The sequence below is a fragment of the Saccopteryx leptura genome, chromosome 5 (assembly GCF_036850995.1).
Source record: "Saccopteryx leptura isolate mSacLep1 chromosome 5, mSacLep1_pri_phased_curated, whole genome shotgun sequence".
In the NCBI taxonomy this organism is placed as follows: Eukaryota; Metazoa; Chordata; class Mammalia; order Chiroptera; family Emballonuridae; genus Saccopteryx; species Saccopteryx leptura.
Window position 1 is genome coordinate 45,354,114 of NC_089507.1, and position 19,316 is coordinate 45,373,429.

At 35.4% G+C, this 19,316-nt stretch overlaps 1 protein-coding gene across 5 annotated transcripts in view; it reads left to right on the top strand.

Annotated features, from left to right (window-relative positions):
* The window catches only part of ADGRL3 (adhesion G protein-coupled receptor L3), an 838,394-nt gene that overhangs the window by 727,662 nt on the left and 91,416 nt on the right, over nucleotides 1-19,316 (top strand). For all 5 annotated transcript variants that reach the window (XM_066386326.1, XM_066386327.1, XM_066386329.1 and 2 more), the window contains 2 exons: nucleotides 15,604-15,813; nucleotides 18,855-19,075. In XM_066386326.1, the coding sequence (XP_066242423.1) occupies nucleotides 15,604-15,813; nucleotides 18,855-19,075 (431 nt within the window). The remainder of the gene's footprint in view (nucleotides 1-15,603; nucleotides 15,814-18,854; nucleotides 19,076-19,316) is intronic.

Sequence of the window (19,316 nt, forward strand, 5' to 3'; positions counted from 1 at the left end):
ATTTGAGAAGGAGGCAGAGGCAGAGAGTGGAGCTGCAGCCATAATTGTGATAAGTATTATAATCGAGGTCAACACTGTGATGTAGGGACACAGAGGGGGATCATCAATCTAAAGCAAGACTGCTCAGGGAGAGCTTTTTAAAAAAGTACCCTGTTCCGAAGGATGAGTCGGATATGTTCAGTTAGGTAACTTGTGGAGATTTTGTTTTTACCACATTCCTGAGACATTTTCTCATTTTGCTTTGGGTACACCATCCCCTCGTTTCTTTCCCTCCTTGGTAGCAGGCCCTTCTTAGCTGCCTTTGCTGGTTCCTCCTCATCTCCAGAACTTCTCATCGTTGCTGTGGCCTGAGGTGTAATTCTAAATGTAGTCCAGGACCTGTAAGTTCTTTCCCCTGGGTGATCTCAGAGAGCCATTTGGCTCTAAACATCATCTCATGATCCCCAGGTTTCTAGTTCCATTTTTTTTTTACTACAGACTCATAGACTCAACTGTTGACTTGATATATCCACCTAGAGTTCGGGTAAGTTTTACAATTCTAGAACTACTATGTTTTTGTTAATCTCTCATCTCAATCCTTTCCTTCTTAGAAATGTCCTTCTAGGTGCCTTGGCCCAAAACCAAATCTGTGATTTTTTTTCCACTCATATTCACACCCAGGCCTGTCCTGTCAGATCCAGCATCTGACTTCTCAGCATCTTTGTCACTACCTCCTAGATTCAAGCCTTTACCATCTCTCCTCCAATTTTTTTAGTCACAGCCCCTTAATTGGTCTCACTTCTTTCCTCTTTGTCCCCTTCAGTTTATTCTCAGCATAATGGCTAGAAGGATACTCTTAAAATGTGAGTCAGACTGTGTCACTCCTCTGATTCATTCTCAAAAAGCTGTTCTGTAACCCTTTTAAAATACAAATCAGGCAGTTCATACCTTTGATCTAATTTAAAATACTCTTTAACTCAAGATAAGCAAAATCCAAAATCCTGGCTGCATTACCATCTCTTGACCTCCTTTCCTACTACAGAAGGTCCTTTGGGTATGATACAGTTCTATTCCTATGACAGTGATATAACCTGGATTTTGGTGTAAGTCAAAACACACGCTAGCCTAAGTCACTTACCTATCCTGACACAGTTGTAAAATCATAATCTAGAACATGACAACACAACTAAGTCACAGAGAAAGGAAAAGGACATAAATATACTCTACTGTACAGTGTACTGTGTATTCTTCTGCCACACACAACCAAACTAGTTTGCCCACGTAGTCCATAAGTATGATAACTGTGTAAGCCAAAACACACACATCTCAATTTTTTTTTTTTAGTTTTTATGGGAGTGAGCATTGTAAACTCAAAACGGCATATGTCAAGAGTAAGTCAACAACCCCCTGTACTCTTCCCCTTGCTCTCTGGGCTTCAGTCGCACCTTTTGTCTCACTGCCTTTACACAAACACCTCAGGTGTGTTGTCACCAGACCTGAAAGTCTCCCTCCTCTTTCCCCCACAAAGAGCCACTGGGCCAACTTTCTCATTTCCTTCAAGTCTTTTTTTCCAGCGTCACCTTCTCAAGGACGTTTTTTTTCACCCCTTTTAAAATTTCAGATTACCACACCCCCATGAAATCCTGTGGGGAGTAAGGCAAAGCAAGCCCCTGGCTTCAGGGAATTTATAGTTTATCAAGGCAGAAAAGTGTTGAGACTGATTTTTGAGTGTGGTGATGAGAGAGATCTTATAGCTAGGTCAAGTCAGACAGATAAATAAAGGAAAGGAGATGGTTCTACCCCAGGGTGGCAACACAGCTGGTTAATTACTTCTGAGTTCACTCTACTGCTGTTGTCTAGGGAAATACATGATTGTCTTCTCTTTTAGAAAGAAAAGTAATCATTACAGATATTTAGGGAATGTGAGTTTATCCTAAACTGAGATAGTATCTGTAGTGTTTTATAAAGTTTCCCTCATTGGGAATCATCTACAGGTTTATTACTCTGTGTTCAACAGAGAGTTAAATATACAAAATTGAAATGTATATATTTTTCTCCTACTAGTAATTCTTTTTGTCAATGCCATTGGTAGGAAGAGTATTTGTGTTTAAAGGAACATAAGTTTCAAACTAATTGACTAACATTTCTTCTACAGTTTTGTAAAGTTCTATAAATCAATATTTCAGAAAAGGGTCTGACAATAACACCTATAGCCTTTTCTTCTACTCCAATTATAATTTGGGGGAGATAATAATATAAAAGAATCTCCCTACTCCTGTCAGTTTAACTTAGCATTGATTTTTATTATCTTTAAAAGGTTTCACTTTCCTTAGTTTGATGCTTAAACTTCTCTCTCTTTTTTCAGCTTAGCATATCTTATTGCCTCCACCGACATCTTCATGACTATTCAAGTGTAGGCATTGATTTTGTATTTTAAATCATTGTATTTCTCTCTTAATTTAGTATTGATTCAAAACAGTGACAATTTGAAAATTCTTAAATCTATATCATAGATTCAGTGTGTCAAACATTTTATAGCTAGACTTTATAGGACAGAAGAAAACATGAGGTAGTTTTTTATTGCAAGATTTGAATTTGTACATGAAAGAACGTATTTATTTTTCAAAGAAAATATTTTATTCTCGAAAGTCCAAAAAAAATGTTACTTTGAGCTTAATAAATGATTTTATTAGTGAAAAATAAAATGTTTAGTGCCCTGGCCGGTTGGCTCAGCGGTAGAGCGTCGGCCTAGCGTGCGGAGGACCCGGGTTCGATTCCCGGCCAGGGCACACAGGAGAAGCGCCCATTTGCTTCTCCACCCCTCCGCCGCACTTTCCTCTCTGTCTCTCTCTTCCCCTCCCGCAGCCAAGGCTCCATTGGAGCAAAGATGGCCCGGGCGCTGGGGATGGCTCTGTGGCCTCTGCCCCAGGCGCTAGAGTGGCTCTGGTCGCAATATGGCGACGCCCAGGATGGGCAGAGCATCGCCCCCTGGTGGGCAGAGCGTCGCCCCATGGTGGGCGTGCCGGGTGGATCCCGGTCGGGCGCATGCGGGAGTCTGTCTGACTGTCTCTACCCGTTTCCAGCTTCAGAAAAATGAAAAAAAAAATAAAAAAATAAAATGTTTAGTGTATGAAGCTAAAAGTTGTACACTTTCATTCCTAAATATTTATGCTAATTTTATAATTTGCCATTTATCGTGTGATGGAATTTAGGTGGAGGTAGCGATTAAAAATTATAACTGGTGTATAGTGCTTTAAACTACTTATTTAGGGGACAAGATTAAATAACTGCCAACTTAAATACTCTCCAAATATAGAATATTCCATAAAAATATAATGGTTTCAAAAAATAGTAAAAAAAAGTAAAATTTGGTTATATTAATTATCTTGAATTAACTTTATACTACAAAATTGACAACCTTTTCGAACCGAGAATTATTCTTAAATTTTCTCAATGAATAGTTTTATAATAATATATATCTTTTATAGATTTATTAAAATTTGAAAATATTTATTAGCTAGTATGAAATTTTATTGTCTACCTCCTCCCCCAGACTCTAAGCTCAGTATTGACAGCAGAGAGCAGTGAGAAAATCAGCCTTGTGGTTATCTGGGAAAAGACTCTTCCAAGAAAATAAAACAAAAACATGACCCTGAGTTAGGGGTGAGCAGAAAGTATGTGAGCAGAATAGTCAGAGAGAGGGTCTAGAACAGAAGGCTTTGTCGGTTGTCAGAAGGACTTTGTGTGTGGTTTTGCTCAGTGCAGTCACAAATCTCAGCAGACTTGAAGAGAGGAACAATGTGACCTGTCATACACATATGTAATATGTTTAATGTTTTACTTCTACTGATTTGACAAACATTTATTAAGATGGACATCTATCAATTTGATATACATTTACTAAAAAGGAAACTTCACCTATACCTAGATTCTAAATGATACATTTACTTCCTAAAAATGTGATTTAGTTTTTAAACTAGGAAATACATGTTTGCAAAATAGCTTATCTTTATGTATTTTAGTTATTCTGAATTTAAGTTCTCTGAGACATTTAACATATTTATTCTGGAGTCCTACATACCTAAAACTAAGTCTGTAACAGTTTAAGATCTTCTAGAGTTGTTTAACTTTTTACCCAGATTACCAAGGTATTCTATATCCCTTCAACTTGGTGAAAGAATGACAACTACCACCTCTTCACCAGCTCATACTCCTTCACCATGTACCAGACACATACAAACATGTATCTTTTCATTTCCAGAGAGAGTTTTTAGACTTTTGTATCACTTGTGAGTAATGGGCATATGACAAGTATTTCAAAATATGAAATGGGTGTAATGGGAGAATTTTCTTCCCACCACCATCTCTCCTGGAGGGCCACGAGACCTCAACTCCAATGGTCTTTTAACTAGATAACAAGAAGTGAAGAATACTGCCACCATATTACTTCCACCATCCTACAGTGGATCAACAATTGCCTACACGTTTTATTTCCAACAAGTTGCTATGAGTTATCTAGTGATATAGTGAAGGATATTCTTTACATCCATGTTTGAGAAGAAGAACTAGCACCTAGATCAGCGGTTCTCAACCTGTGGGTCGCGACCCTGGCAGGGGTCGAACGACCAAAACACAGGGGTCGCCTAAAGCCATTGTAAAATACCTATTTATTATACAATATATTTTTAAATAAAATATGTATTTCTGATGGCTTTAGGCGACTCCTGTGTTTTGGTCGTTCGACCTCCACTGGGGTCGCAACCCACAGGTTGAGAACTGCTGACCTAGATTGTATTATGTCTTCTTAATTTTAGGAAAGGAAGAGATATATCCAAAATTAGCTAGAGAGAGAGAGAGCACCTGAAATTATGGATTTGGAAAAAAAATAAACCATTCAAAATTATCATTACTTTTTTCTTCACTCTTTCTACAGAACTTTTATAGAAAAGTTGAAAAAGTGGCACAATAAACACTTTTATACCCCTTTATCTGAATTCACTTTTAAATTTTTGACAAATTTCACTGCCACTTTTCTGTATATGTTTGTGCAAAATTATGTTGCTATATTGTTTGACTTTTTAAAAGTAAATTGCTGACTGTCTAACACTTTAATTCCTAAATTCTTCAGCAAATGTTTTATGAACAAATATATTTTCTTTGTACTATTAACACACAAGGAAGTTAACATTAAATAAATGTTCCCATGTACTATATAATCTCTGCAAAAATTTCCCAGTTATTCCAACAATGTCATTTAGAGCCTTTGTTTTTCCTTGCAAAACCCGTGGCTTTTAGTTGCCACCTCTCTTTTGTCTTCTTTAATATACAAGTCCTCCTGCGTGTATTTTTTCATGAAAATGCCATTTTGTAGAACCCAGCTCCTTTGTTCTGTAGAATGTTCCACAGTTGCAACCTTTCTGATTGTTTTCTCATAATTAGTTACAGGTTAAATGTATTTGGCCTATGATATAAGAGAAGCAATATACCTCCCATTGTATCAGGAAGCCCCTTATCAGAGTTACTGAATTTGATTACTTCTTTAAAGTTTCATTCTACAGGAACATTGAACTTTTTGTAATTAAGGCTAATTAGTAATGCAGATTAGTAATCAGCAGAGTCAGTACCTTGTGAGAAATGTCTTGTAGTAGAGGATAATGTGGAAACATGTGGGAAATAGCCTTAACTTGACCTTGAGTGTCAGGTAATGGGCTCTCGGTGAAGTGGTATACCTGATTAAGAAAAATGAGAGTGACAAGGTTGAAATACAATAAAATAAGGCTGGATTTTTATGGTTTCACCATATTTTTAGTAAATTCTTTAGTTAAATTCTTTAGTATTAGTAACAGTATTATGCTTAATGTTCTTATTTCTGGGTTGTAGCGGAATATTTAGGTAGAGAAAGACCTACAATCTTACACACAGCTTGGGTCCTTATTCTTAAAATTGTTGGAGTTTCTTTTTTTTTATATAATTTTCAGTAAGTAAGCTTGGCTAAAAATAGCAGCTAGAGATGCATCTGCAATCATAGTAAGAAATAGTTTATAAGAAATAAGTAATCAAGTTTATAAAGATTCTAAAAAGGTTGGGTGAAGACTTCAACCCTCAGAAGGGCCCTCATGGCCAATGATAATAGGAATCAATATCATTTTTTAAATACCTGCTTACACTATCTCATTTAGTGCACAACATCACAATAGATTTTTTCATCATGATTTATTTGCCCAGTTTATAATATGAAGAAAAGTCAAAAGAAAAATAAAAAATCAAGAGAGTCAGCATCTTGATTCTTGTTCTTTAAATAATTTCCTCTTGTTCTTAGCCAAATTATCTGAACTCCCTGTTCTCTTTATTAATTGATTTCATTATAATATTAAAACTTTTTCTAATAAGGGGAAGTTAACTGTTAAGGCCAAAATATTTAATTGAATGTTTAATAATGAATAATCATTTATCTACCTCTATCCAGGTAAACTTTCCCTGAAGAAGAGAAGTTTAGGCTAGTGTTTTGCCTAGCTTTTCAAAGCAAGACTATTTCTTCACAATGAAATTGTCAAATAACAGATTTACAGCAAGATGTTATCATAACCACATAGAACTTCCCAACTCTTCAAAATGTTGGTTATAGAAAGTGAGTTCTCACAATGTCAGCACCACCAAATTCAATGCTAAGAATAATCATAAGTCAATACTAAGTATATATAATCTTTTTCATTGATTGGGTTGCTTTTTAATTAGTGAGATAGCTTTTAGCATTAACTAACAACTGAAATTTTTTAAAATTATTTTTACTATAATGACTCTATTCACCCAATTTACTCATGTTTAAGAAAGTATGCCCTGGCTGGTTGGCTCAGCGGTAGAGCGTCGGCCTAGCGTGCGGAGGACCCGGGTTCGATTCCCGGCCAGGGCACACAGGAGAAGCGCCCATTTGCTTCTCCACCCCTCCGCCGCGCTTTCCTCTCTGTCTCTCTCTTCCCCTCCCGCAGCCAAGGCTCCATTGGAGCAAAGATGGCCCGGGCGCTGGGGATGGCTCTGTGGCCTCTGCCTCAGGCGCTAGAGTGGCTCTGGTCGCGACATGGCGACGCCCAGGATGGGCAGAGCATCGCCCCCTGGTGGGCAGAGCATCGCCCCATGGTGGGCGTGCTGGGTGGATCCCGGTCGGGCGCATGCGGGAGTCTGTCTGACTGTCTCTCCCTGTTTCCAGCTTCAGAAAAATGAAAAAAAAAAAAAAAAAGAAAAGAAAGTATAATCAACCTAGCAAACAAATGAAACAAGTATAAAAACTTTTTCATCCTAATGTTCTAAAAATATCCTCAATTGCTTATTCTGCTTTAGTAAGAACTAAATTGTTACAAACTTGATGTCTTTACTAACTGTACTCTATTTGTTCCAGATCACAAAATTTTGCCTTTTTTTTAAGATAGATAATATTCAGTGATTGTTTTGTTTTTTTTCCTGACCTGTTTCATTCCACTATGTCTAGTAAATTATAAAACTAGAAAAGTACTGGACTCGAGAGGAATTAATTAGATTTGCCAAAATTTATTTATATAACTTTCTAAGACAGGCAATAAGGTCAACCTATATAAATAATATTTTTAAAGCATCTGAACTAACCTATGGCTGAACTAAATCACTTTCCCTATGTTGTAAATAATTCAGGGGAATGCCAATTTACTTTGTGTATCATTACAGTAGAAGATTTGTTATTTAAGAATCATCTCTGGTCAGTTATTTGATAATTTTAAAGTCTAATTCCTGGAACTTTCCCAATTTTAAGATATTAATTTTGTAAAATTTAATGTTGGCTCTTATTTGTTGTCTCTAGGCCTGTGAGATAGTAATTCCCAGGATTTTTTTTTTTATCTAGAAGTTTCTATTCTGTTTAAAATGCAATAAATTTAGTCAAGAGAATGGAAAGATGAAAACCTAATAACAAATTCCTTTTTCTTTTGCCTGAAATTGCTTTAGCTAAGAAAACAGAATGAAAATGGACTAATGGAGTAAAAATAGGATGAGTGTGTGCATATGTGTACATATGTGTATGTATATTTATATTTGCATTCTATTTTATTCAGTACCTGGCACATATTAGAAGCAGATAAATATTCTTAAATCAATCTACCAAACTTTTAGTAAAAAAAGTTACTCATTTTGTCTGAGAATTAGAAAGTTTGTTGAATGATTCCTAGCAGACTTTCTTTTAACAAAACCGCCACATTTAATTACTGCATTCAAGGATAGTGAAGAAATGTTCACCCATAAAAACCTAGCCCTGTCCAATTCTAAGAAGCTGAGTATATTTGGGTCATAAAAGGTAGTATAGAAGTGGATCTATGGTCCTCTCCACTGTTAGTGAAGTTGTTTTAGAGCATGAAGTATTTGGCTGCTAGTCAAGGTGATTAAGTTTTTAGAGAGCCAACTGGAAAATAGCACTACCAGACCAAAGTATATTTAATATATGCAATATATTACATAACATGTAAAATCTGTAATAAGTAATTATGCACATATATTATTACTACTTAACAATTTAACAGTGACAATTCGTAGCCTCAGGCTTATAAGAATGAATTCCTAGCTCTCCGACAATGGCCATCACCTTATATCTATAAGCTTGTTCTGGTAGACTAGCTGTTTGTCAGTCAGTTCCTTTGCATCAGTGAATTCATCATATAAGCTGTTGTTTTCCAACATGTTTATCATTTTTAAACACTTCCAATAATAAAGAAAGTCACCATAAGGTATAATACTATCAGGGATAGTGGTTTTAAAGCACTGAGGTAATTTTGCACTATGAAATCTATCTTGAATTTCAAGTAAACTGCAGTTTTAAAAAAGAAATAAGAAAGTCCTATTTAACTTGACTGTTCTTTTGTGGTGATATATTTTGGAAGTAGTCTTAAATCCCCCAAATAAGTCATATTTTCTTCTGTATTAGTTTTGTGCTGAACTTACGCAGAACTTCATGCATCTCAAGTAGAGTCATTTCATCTTTTTCCAGGTTCCTTATAGCCTGTTTAGAGCTCATCACAGCTTTAAAGAAACATTACATAAACTTATTTTACTGTATTATTTTTCTTCATTCTTATCTGTCATATATTTCAAGATTAGAGATTTTCCTCTCATCTCATAGTTTGAAAATGCGATTCTATAGAAGGCCAATATTTTAATATTTTTCTCGGCCAGACAGTAATAGCAGTCTTGTAGGCACATGTCTCCGGAGATTGTCTCCTTCCCATTTCTAGAAAGTTAAAAAGGCTGCTAAGTACTTCTGCACATTTTTGAGGAAACTGAAAAGTGACCAAAAAATTTCATTCTGCAACCTCATTATCAAAGGTAAGCAAATCACATCCATTTTTAGCAGCCTTGTTTATAAGGTGTGCAGGACATTGAGTAGGTATGAACTGTTCCTCTTCTTATGTAAGAAGTTTATAGGCTGAATGGAATATTTCAAAACTTACATTTGTGCTAACTGTTGAATATGCAGATAGAAGAGTAAAGCCTATTTGATAGATGACCAGGTTATCAACATTTTTATGCTTTATGTCTTTTTAAGTTTTATTAAAATATTTATAGAAATAAAGAAGGTGATTTGAAATTTCATTTTTAAATTTAAATTCCATAAGAGCTAAGGAGAACATCAGTTTTGGCTATCATTCAACACATCACTTGATGTTCTTTAGAAATCATTATTAGTAGTAAGATCTGACGAAATCGTCTCTATAATATAAGGAGCCAAAATATTGGGTATCAAAATTTCTCCTTTATTTTTTCCCAAAGGATATTTTAGTTGCATCCTCTGAGTAAGAAAAAAAATTTTTACTCAGATGCATAGAGAAATCAAGGAAACAAAATAATAATGTGTGTTTATTCTTGTGATCTACTCAAGCTTATTTCACAACTGTTTATTTTAACTGAGCATTAGCGTCTTTGGGGGGAAGACGTTTTTTAATAAAAAATAAAAACTTTTAGTTTTACAGAAACTTGCTTATCTCATCCTAGACTTGTGAGATTCAGTCTCTGTATGCACAGTCACACAACCTTCTCTCGTGCCAGATCCCAAAGTCATTTCTGCATGTTGTACACAACACTTTGTTTTGGTTATCACTCTAACCTAGTTTTATATGTCCTTCCATGAATCTTTAAAACAATACACATTTCACCCTCTTTTTTAGTATCAACATGTTATTATATTATACTCATTCTCAGTTTAATTGAGGAGTTATTAGAAAACATGACAGTATTCATGCTGTTAGAAATTAAATTAACAAAGTCTTGATACAAGAACACAACAGTTAATCCAAAATCAAAGGGGAACTCAAGATCACAACAGAGTGGTGTAACAATGAGTGATCCAATACTGGAAACTGCACATCATGATTGCCAATGTCAGTCACCAGGGGAAAAACAGCAGTAGTCATCAAGGAAAGTGGATAACTGACACGATATCCATTTGACACTGAAGGAGTGTTGCTTCCAGCCTCTATTTTTTAGGCTGTGATAGGGATTTTGTACTTTTCTTTTAAAGTTCTGTACCCATCTCTGATCTCTGAGATGTTTTCATGTCCAGAGGAAAGCTTTCCCACCATTCAAAATTTACTGCTATGGTTGGTCACCCTATCACTAATTCTGTCTTTACTGCGTACTAGTTAAATGATATTGGGTAAATTACTTATTCTGCGCTTCCGTTCTTTCAATTTTAAATTAGAGATAATAATAGTATCATACCATAGTGTTCTATAAGATCAAGTGAGTACCCTAATCAAATAAATAAGCACTCCTACTAGAATCTGACAGTTTGAAAATCATCATCATCATAATCACCTCAGAAATGCAAAGAATTTTCTATCTGCATAGTTTTATTTCTGTCCCTCAACCCAGATACTTTAAAAGTAAGACCCCAGACACTGATCACTAACCATGTTTTGGTTTATCAACTCGATTCGACCTTTTTACCTCACCTATCTCTGCATTTAATTCCCAGCTGCTGTAAGATGCCCACATTTTCAACGAGTCCCTTTTCTATTTCCTTCATTGTGGTTGCAGAACCGGTTCACCAAATGTGATCAGTTTATTGTTTTAAATATTCAAAGCAAGAAAAATCTCAATAACTTTGAGTGTGCTATGCTGTACTTCTGACACCAAAGATTTGTTGAATAAGTTTCATTAAATTCTAGACAACTGGATATGAACATCTTTCTGTGTCTTTCTTTGCCAGTGTTTCTTTCTCTCTTAGCAATTAAAGCCCGAAAATATTTAGATTGCTTTCTTTTTTCCAATTTGACAGAAATTTGAAAATTGATGCTGGGTTCTTTTGGTTAATTCACTATAAAAGTTATAAGAAATGTAGTCATATTTTTCTTACTGTTACTCAACTTTGACCTTTATCTTGTTCTAAAAACTAAGTCTTAATTTTCTTAGACCATTGAGCCCTTTATTTTCCCAAGCACTTGCAGGGTGACCTTTGTATCTGATGACATGGTTCCCAGGACTTAGAGCAATGCTAGGAACTTATTTCAGAGTTCAAACCACATTTATCAGAAAATAGACCTTTCGTGACCTGACTGGCTTCAGTGAAATTCACAGCTCAAACCAATGCCTTAATGCTTATATGACACATTAGTAACAAAGCAAGTGTTCATAAATTTACAAAAACAAAAACAACAAAAAAACAACAATCCAAAACCCATTTTAGTTACATTATAAATATTTCAGAACAAGATACACTTAAGAGACAATTTAAAAAATATGTTATTGTGCTTTATCAAATTCTACTGAACATTAAATAATATATTATTATGCAGAAAGTAAAACAGATTCTTTTTTTTTTTTTTTTTTTGTATTTTTCTGAAGCTGGAAACGGGGAGAGACAGGCAGACAGACTCCCACATGCGCCAGAACTGGGATCCACCCGGCACGCCCACCAGGGGGCGACGCTCTGCCCACCAGGGGGCATCGCTCTGTTGTGACCAGAGGCACAGGCCACAGAGCCATCCCCAGTGCCCGGGCCATCTTGGCTCCAATGGAGCCTTGGCTGTGGGAGGGGAAGAGAGAGACAGAGAGGAAGGAGAGGGGGGAGGGGTGGAGAAGCAGATGGGCGCTTCTCCTGTGTGCCCTGGCTGGGAATCGAACCTGGGACTTCTGCACGCCAGGCCGATGCTCTACCACTGAGCCAACCAGCCAGGGCCTAAAACAGATTCTTGATCATTACTGGCCCAGAGTTAATAATTATTATAAGGTGATTGTTCAAACCATCTCTGGAAAGTACAACTTTCTAATATTATTTAAAAAAAAAACATCCAGAGGTGTTCAAAATGAATTCATATAGTTTGTGTTCCATCTGGAAACACTTAAGCAATTAAAATGAAAACCATTTCAAAATTTTATTCTTCATATTGTTTGCTGACTTATATTATCTGGCTTATAGTTTTTGTTTTGGGGGATTATTTTTTTATTTTATGAGAGTGCTCTGGTGAATATAGAAGGGGAACATAAAGGTCAAATAAGAGATCAACTAAGAGACTATTAAAAACACATCAAGTGACTCAAACTAATTTGGTGTATTTGAGGTGATGAGAAGCTGTCAAGATCAGAAGGAAGGGCCTATAAGATTTCCTGATGGATTAGTGTAGTGTATGAAAGTGAGGAATGAATATAACTCCTAAGTTTCTTGACTAGAACACCTCAAAGAATGAACTTGCAGTTTACTGAAATAGGGGAAACAGAGGGAAGAGCAAATTTGAGAGAGTGGGGAGTGGAGAAACAGGAAAAGATTAGCGGCTCAGTTCTGGACATACTGTCTTTGGTACATTTTTAAACATTAGAGATAAAATGGATGGCAAAGCTACATTGACATTAGAGGGTTCAGCTCTAAAGCAATTTGGTCTGAGTGGGATTATTGCAATTATTCAAAAACAAGTATTTATTAAGCATTTTTTATGAGTCAGTCCTAGTACAAGGTGGTGAGATCTAGTAACAAGGTATAAGATTAAAAAGATCTTAAAGAACATAATGATATATAGTTCATGTAATAGGTTATTGAGTTACACGGTGCTCACAAATGTGGACCTTGGAAATAGAAATACTTGATCCATGATCACACTGTTATAACTGTACTTTCTAGTTTTATTCAATTGGCCATTCTTTTGAAGGGATTGGGAGTTCTAATATGGCAAAATAATACAAAGAAAGCTATGCTAACAGCTGTTATTGGCATTCGCCTCCATTGTTCTTTATCATTCCTGTTACTGATGACATTCTAGTTGTGGTTTGTATTCAAAGAGTGGTGCTATCAACAGTATAGTATATACAAGGTGTTAGTATTGATGTTTTCTGATCTAGACAACCATAGCTGAAAGGTGAATTAATCACTAGATATTTGTTTTCTTTGAGTGTGTATACTTTTTGTACTGATGTTTTCTCATCTGTTAATGCTTCTCTTAATAACTCTGATTGGGTTTTTGAAGAACTTATAAAGGCATTGAGTAAAGTAAATACATTTGTAATAATGCAACTACCCAGAGAAAGGCAGGAGTTCCTTTTTGTTCTTGTGTCCCTTCCCCCTTTTATTATTTCTTTCTGTTAGTATTTTAGCTCTTTAGGAGATATTTGAGAATGTATTATACCTGCCATTTTCCCCATTATAGAGGACTGCTGTGCTGAAGGTTGGTGATTGATACTCAATCACAGCATCTTTCCTTTGAGTCAAAGAACAGAGCAAATAGCCCTCTGTTCACAGAACCAGGTAGCACTAACCACTCTCTGCTCTCAAAGAGTAAAAGTAACTTGAGCTATCAGAGACCCAATACTACTTTAGTAGTATCCCTGGGAGAACAAAGCAGTTAAAGTAAAATTTTATGTGATTTTCTTTCATAATTTGGGCTCCTTCTGAGAAATGTATCTAGAGTTATGCGGAATATTTCAAAACTGTTTCATTGACAATGTTCTAGCAGAGTTTGGTGGGTTTTTTTGTTTGTTTTTTATAAACAACTGTGAAGTCATATCTGGCAATATAAGTGCTATGATTCAGGTAACAGCGAAGTACCTCACTTGTAAGAAAAATTTTCACATTCACAATAATCTTTGTATGAAATTTGTATAAAACATAAAAGTGTGAAGTTTGAATAAAAACAAATAAAAATGAAAAACCTGAATATTTATCTATTTTTAGGGAAAGCTTACAAGTAAATGTAGTGATTCCAATCCTAAGTCAAAAATCAATGTTTATAATCCACACAGTTGGAAAAGATCTCAATTAGAAATGCACCACTTTGCTTTCTACTAACAATTTTTCCATGCATGTTTTATATTTTTAATATCTAGGTATAATATTCCATAAAAACCAATGCCATTTACATATGTCTTTTGATATTTTACATAGTATTGTGCTGTATAGTTCCCTTTTCATTTTCAAAAACTATATTAGATTTTTGAGAAGTATCCATGTTTGTGACTATGGATATCCAGAACTCTGATTTCCTACAACTCTTTAGAATAGCATTCTTTAAATGAACCATTATTTGTTTATTCATTCCCCTACTGATAGAAGTTGAATTTTTAGGGCTTCTCAAGAAAACTAGGAAGAAGAAAGAAAATGACAGGCATAGATAATTTCTTAACTCTGCTCCAACATGACACACTGATGTGTTGGCCCACTATAAATTCTAAAGCTTCACAGAAGTGGTTTTGAGTAGAAGCAAACTATCATAGGGTAAAAATAGAGTTTTGAATCTTAGAATAAAGACAGAAATGAGATAGTGGACAAACCAAGGAACATGGCAGATATTTTAACAGACCAAAAAAACAATCAAACAAACAGAAAATGTAGTTTTATACAGGAGTTTTCATGAGCTTTTACTTTTTCTTAACTTTATTGTCGTTAGGCTGTTATTGGGTAATTCTGAATGATTATTTTTCATCTCTCTATAACAGGTTCTATTCATGCAAAACCCTTCAAGAATAAAACTTTCTGACTTTTTAAGCCATTCAATATGAATATAAATCCAGAAATATTCTCATTCTTTTAGATCTTTCACTAAATAAATGGTACGCATATGCAGCTATTCATCAGAATAAACTGGGGATCTTTATAAAAATACATACATCTTTGAATCAGCCTTGGAAACTCTAATAAAGTGTTTATAGGACAGAGGAATCATATTTTTATAAGAATCTCCCAGTGATTCTAAAAGCATTTCTATTGAGATACCACTCTGCTAAGTATATAGCTTAATTTTTAAATAGAATATTTCCATACTAGGAATTGTCAAAAAAAATTAGTTACAAAATGATATGGGTTTAAAAAAAAAAAACATAAAACTTTTTTTGAAATCTTTTGTCAGAATTAAGTTGATTTGCTTCAACTATTTATATTCTGAAAATGTATGCAGCTAAGAAAAGTACAAGCACCATTGACATCCCTGAATATCAAACTGATACATACCTCAAAGATAAAATATTTTACCTATTCACTAGAAAACCCAAATAACTGTCTTATTCATTCTATATATGGAGAATATTTAGTGCATTATAAAAATTATACTTCAATAATTCAGGCCCTTATAACTCTTTCTACTTGGTTATGAATAATTGTAACTTATGGCTTTTCTGTTATGTTTCCAGCACAGTGATGCGGTCCATGACCTTCTTCTGGATGTGATCACATGGGTTGGAATTTTGCTGTCCCTTGTTTGTCTCCTGATTTGCATCTTCACATTTTGCTTTTTCCGCGGGCTCCAGAGTGACCGTAACACCATCCACAAGAACCTCTGCATCAGCCTTTTTGTAGCAGAACTGCTCTTCCTGATTGGGATCAACCGAACTGACCAGCCAGTAAGCAACTTACTTTGATATAAATAAGGAATTCCACTTCCAGCTGTTCAATACTGGAAATACTGATGTTTGAAAGTACCCTCTCTTCCAGTGATCTAGGACTGTTACTTTCAGATCTTATTCTGTTTTCCCCTTCTTAAGTCCAATTGTCATAAAGAAGCAGCAAATGTTTTAGATGTTTGAATGAACATTTCTTCAGAAATTCTGTTTATAACCTTATCTTACTAAAGAATTACATATGTCTCTATTTGTTTTCTCCCTTTTAAAAAAGCTACAGAACTAAATATAAAGAAAATTAAGTAAGGTGTTTTGGGGAATGGATGAATATCTTTTCTAACAGATATAATTGCTATTTTTTGAAGTAATTAATATACTTTGTTCAAAAATGGTTGGTATTATATTAAAAACTGCATGCCAAATAAATTTTACTAATTGATGTATTTTTGAATGTAGTTTAAACTGTAGGTAATTTTTAGAATATATAACTCTTCCTAAATTTTGTTTGACAGTTTATTCAAGTTCTGTTTACATCTTTAAGTGCCAACTTTGTACTTTAATACTACCTACATTTAATCATATTAGGAAAGGAAGTGAAGGAGGGAGGGAGAAAAAGAAAAAAAAAGTACAGTACTAGCTAACTGTTCCTGGTAAAACCAAACAAAATATGAATAACAGATAATAGCTAATACATTACACAGACTTCACGCCCAGTTATAATTTTTGTGAGGCCCTTGTTGTTTACTTAAGATTCAAGCACATAATGAAAGTTTGTTTTCATGGCTAAAACTGCAAATGAAAAGAAAACTAACTTCTTTAGGAGAAAGGCATAATAAATAATCCATTCACTCAATGCTGTTTTCTGGTATGTGTCCATATGTATGGAGTACTTTACAATAAAAATGCAGTTGGATTTGTGCTGTTGATTACACATTCATGACTAATGGATGTAAAGGGTACAATTATGCTGATTATACTTTTAATTGGTTATCATATACAAATGTGACAGCTTTTCCCTTAAACACATATATTTGAATAAGCAATCAAAGTACACATTTCTTTTGCCCCAAAAGCAAAGCCTTCTGATAACAAAAATTAATAGTTGAAGTTCTAACCCTCAAAAGCAAAAAATGGAAAATTGTTTTATGTTTCTGAAAGAAATCATGTTCTTTTCTTCTTAACCAGCAATTCAAGTTCTGATTATTTCTTTTCATTGAGAAACCTTATCCTTATTTTTGTTTCCTGATATTACTTATGTAAGGTAATGTAAATTTCACCAAATGTTGCGTACTGCACAAAACTGATTTCTGACAAAGTGCATAAAAACAATGATTGATATGACTACCTTGGGTAGAGTGCAGCTCAGCCCAACTTGTCTTTTTTTTTTTTTTTTTTAACTTTTCTGAAGCTGGAAATGGGGAGAGACAGTCAGACAGACTCCCGCATGCGCCTGACCGGGATCCACCCGGCACGCCCACCAGGGGCGAAGCTCTGCCCACCAGGGGGCGATGCTCTGCCCCTCCGGGGCATCGCTCTGTTGCGACCAGAACCACTGTAGTGCCTGGGGCAGAGGCCAAGGAGCCATCCCCAGCACCCGGGCCATCTTTGCTCCAATGGAGCCTTGGCTGCGGGAGGGGAAGAGAGAGACAGAGAGGAAGGAGGGGGTGGGGGTGGAGAAGCAAATGGGCGCTTCTCCTATGTGCCCTGGCCAGGAATTGAACCCAAGTCCCCCGCACGCCAGGCCGACGCTCTACCGCTGGGCCAACCGGCCAGGGACCCAACTTGTCTTTATTCTTATTGCTGGACAGGTGTCTTCTTCTGCATCGCACATAGTGAGTAGGCTCTGCTTTCTCTCTAGCCCCCTGACATTGACTCCCTTCCCACTCATTGTCTCCTCTCTAACCCAAAGAAATGGACTTCTTTTGTCTCATTTCTTAAGGATCATAATCATTATTAAATCCATACTAATCAGATAATTTCTATAAATTTGTTGCCCTTTCTAGTGGGAGCCATAGATTTTAGTTAGAATTTTTTATAAGAAGTGAAGATATCTCCAAAAGAGTAAAAATTTCAGGAACTGACATAAGAAAATTAATATAGGGTCAACTGAAATTTGTAGTACCTTATAAAATATGCCAAAGAAAATAGTTCAAAGTATTTTGAAGTATTGACTGCCTTTTTGACCAAGTATGTCTAGACTAACAGTGCAGTAACAGAAATTTCAGAAAGCACTTTTGAAACACGTAATTTAACCAGATCTAATTTTATACCCATGTAGTGTGAACTTCCCAATGGGAACTTAGATCCTTTCTGAAATAAGGCAAAGAAGAAAAATTATAATTAATAATAATGAATCAATAATCCATTATAAAATGCTTAATTATATTATTTAAGTTTAAAATTTTTTATCCACCTTGCTTTTATTATCTTTTTTTATGAACAATTAATACATTAGTGCACAGACTATATGATCTAGAGAATAAATTTGTGAGATCTATTTTTAAGTCTTTAGACTAATATCAGCAATTATTATCATTAGGCTTGTAGAATTTTTTTTTCCTAAATGATAATCTTTCTATATTATAATGCTATGCTGTTATCCATCAACCATTATTAATAAAATGTTAAATATAGTTTTCAAAGTCAGGTTATAGGTAATTAGGTATTAATATTTGGATTTTAAGAATCTCATCAAGCCTGACCTATGGTGGTGCAGTGGGATAAAGCATCGACCTGGAACACTGAGGTTGCCAGTTCAAAACCTTGGGCTTGCCTGGTCAAGGCACATATGGGAGTTGATGCTTCCTGCTCCTCCCCTTTCTCTCTCTCTCTCTCTCTCTCTCTCTCTCTCTCTCTCTCTTTCTCTCTCCCCTCTCTCTAAAAATCAATAAATAAAATATTATAAAAAAAGAATCCCATCAAGGTTATTCTCTTGCAGGCATATATTTTTACTGCAGTATTAGTAACTATTTATTTCAATTTTACAGCTGTTGATAATATTTAGTTTAGTAGTTGTCTGACAGAGCATTTGTTCTTTTGTCTAGATTGCCTGTGCGGTTTTTGCTGCCCTCTTACATTTCTTCTTCTTGGCTGCCTTCACCTGGATGTTCCTGGAGGGTGTGCAGCTCTACATCATGCTGGTGGAGGTGTTTGAGAGTGAACATTCACGAAGGAAGTATTTTTACCTGGTTGGCTACGGTATGCCAGCGCTCATCGTGGCTGTGTCCGCTGCCGTAGACTACAGAAGTTACGGAACCGATAAAGTGTGAGTTTATGTTTTCCTTCCTTTTCTCTTTTTCAATCTACCTGACATAAATCTTACAATTTTTTGGAAGCTAAGGTCTTTATATCACCTCATAGCAGTAAACAAAGCAATGGGAGAAGCAAAGGCGGATATTTCAACTCAGGGTTGTACTTTTGGTATGAAGTAAAAAGACAAAAAAATAGTACTGAGACTCAGTATGATGCTGTTTTCAAACAGCATTATTTTTCCATATCTAAATTAT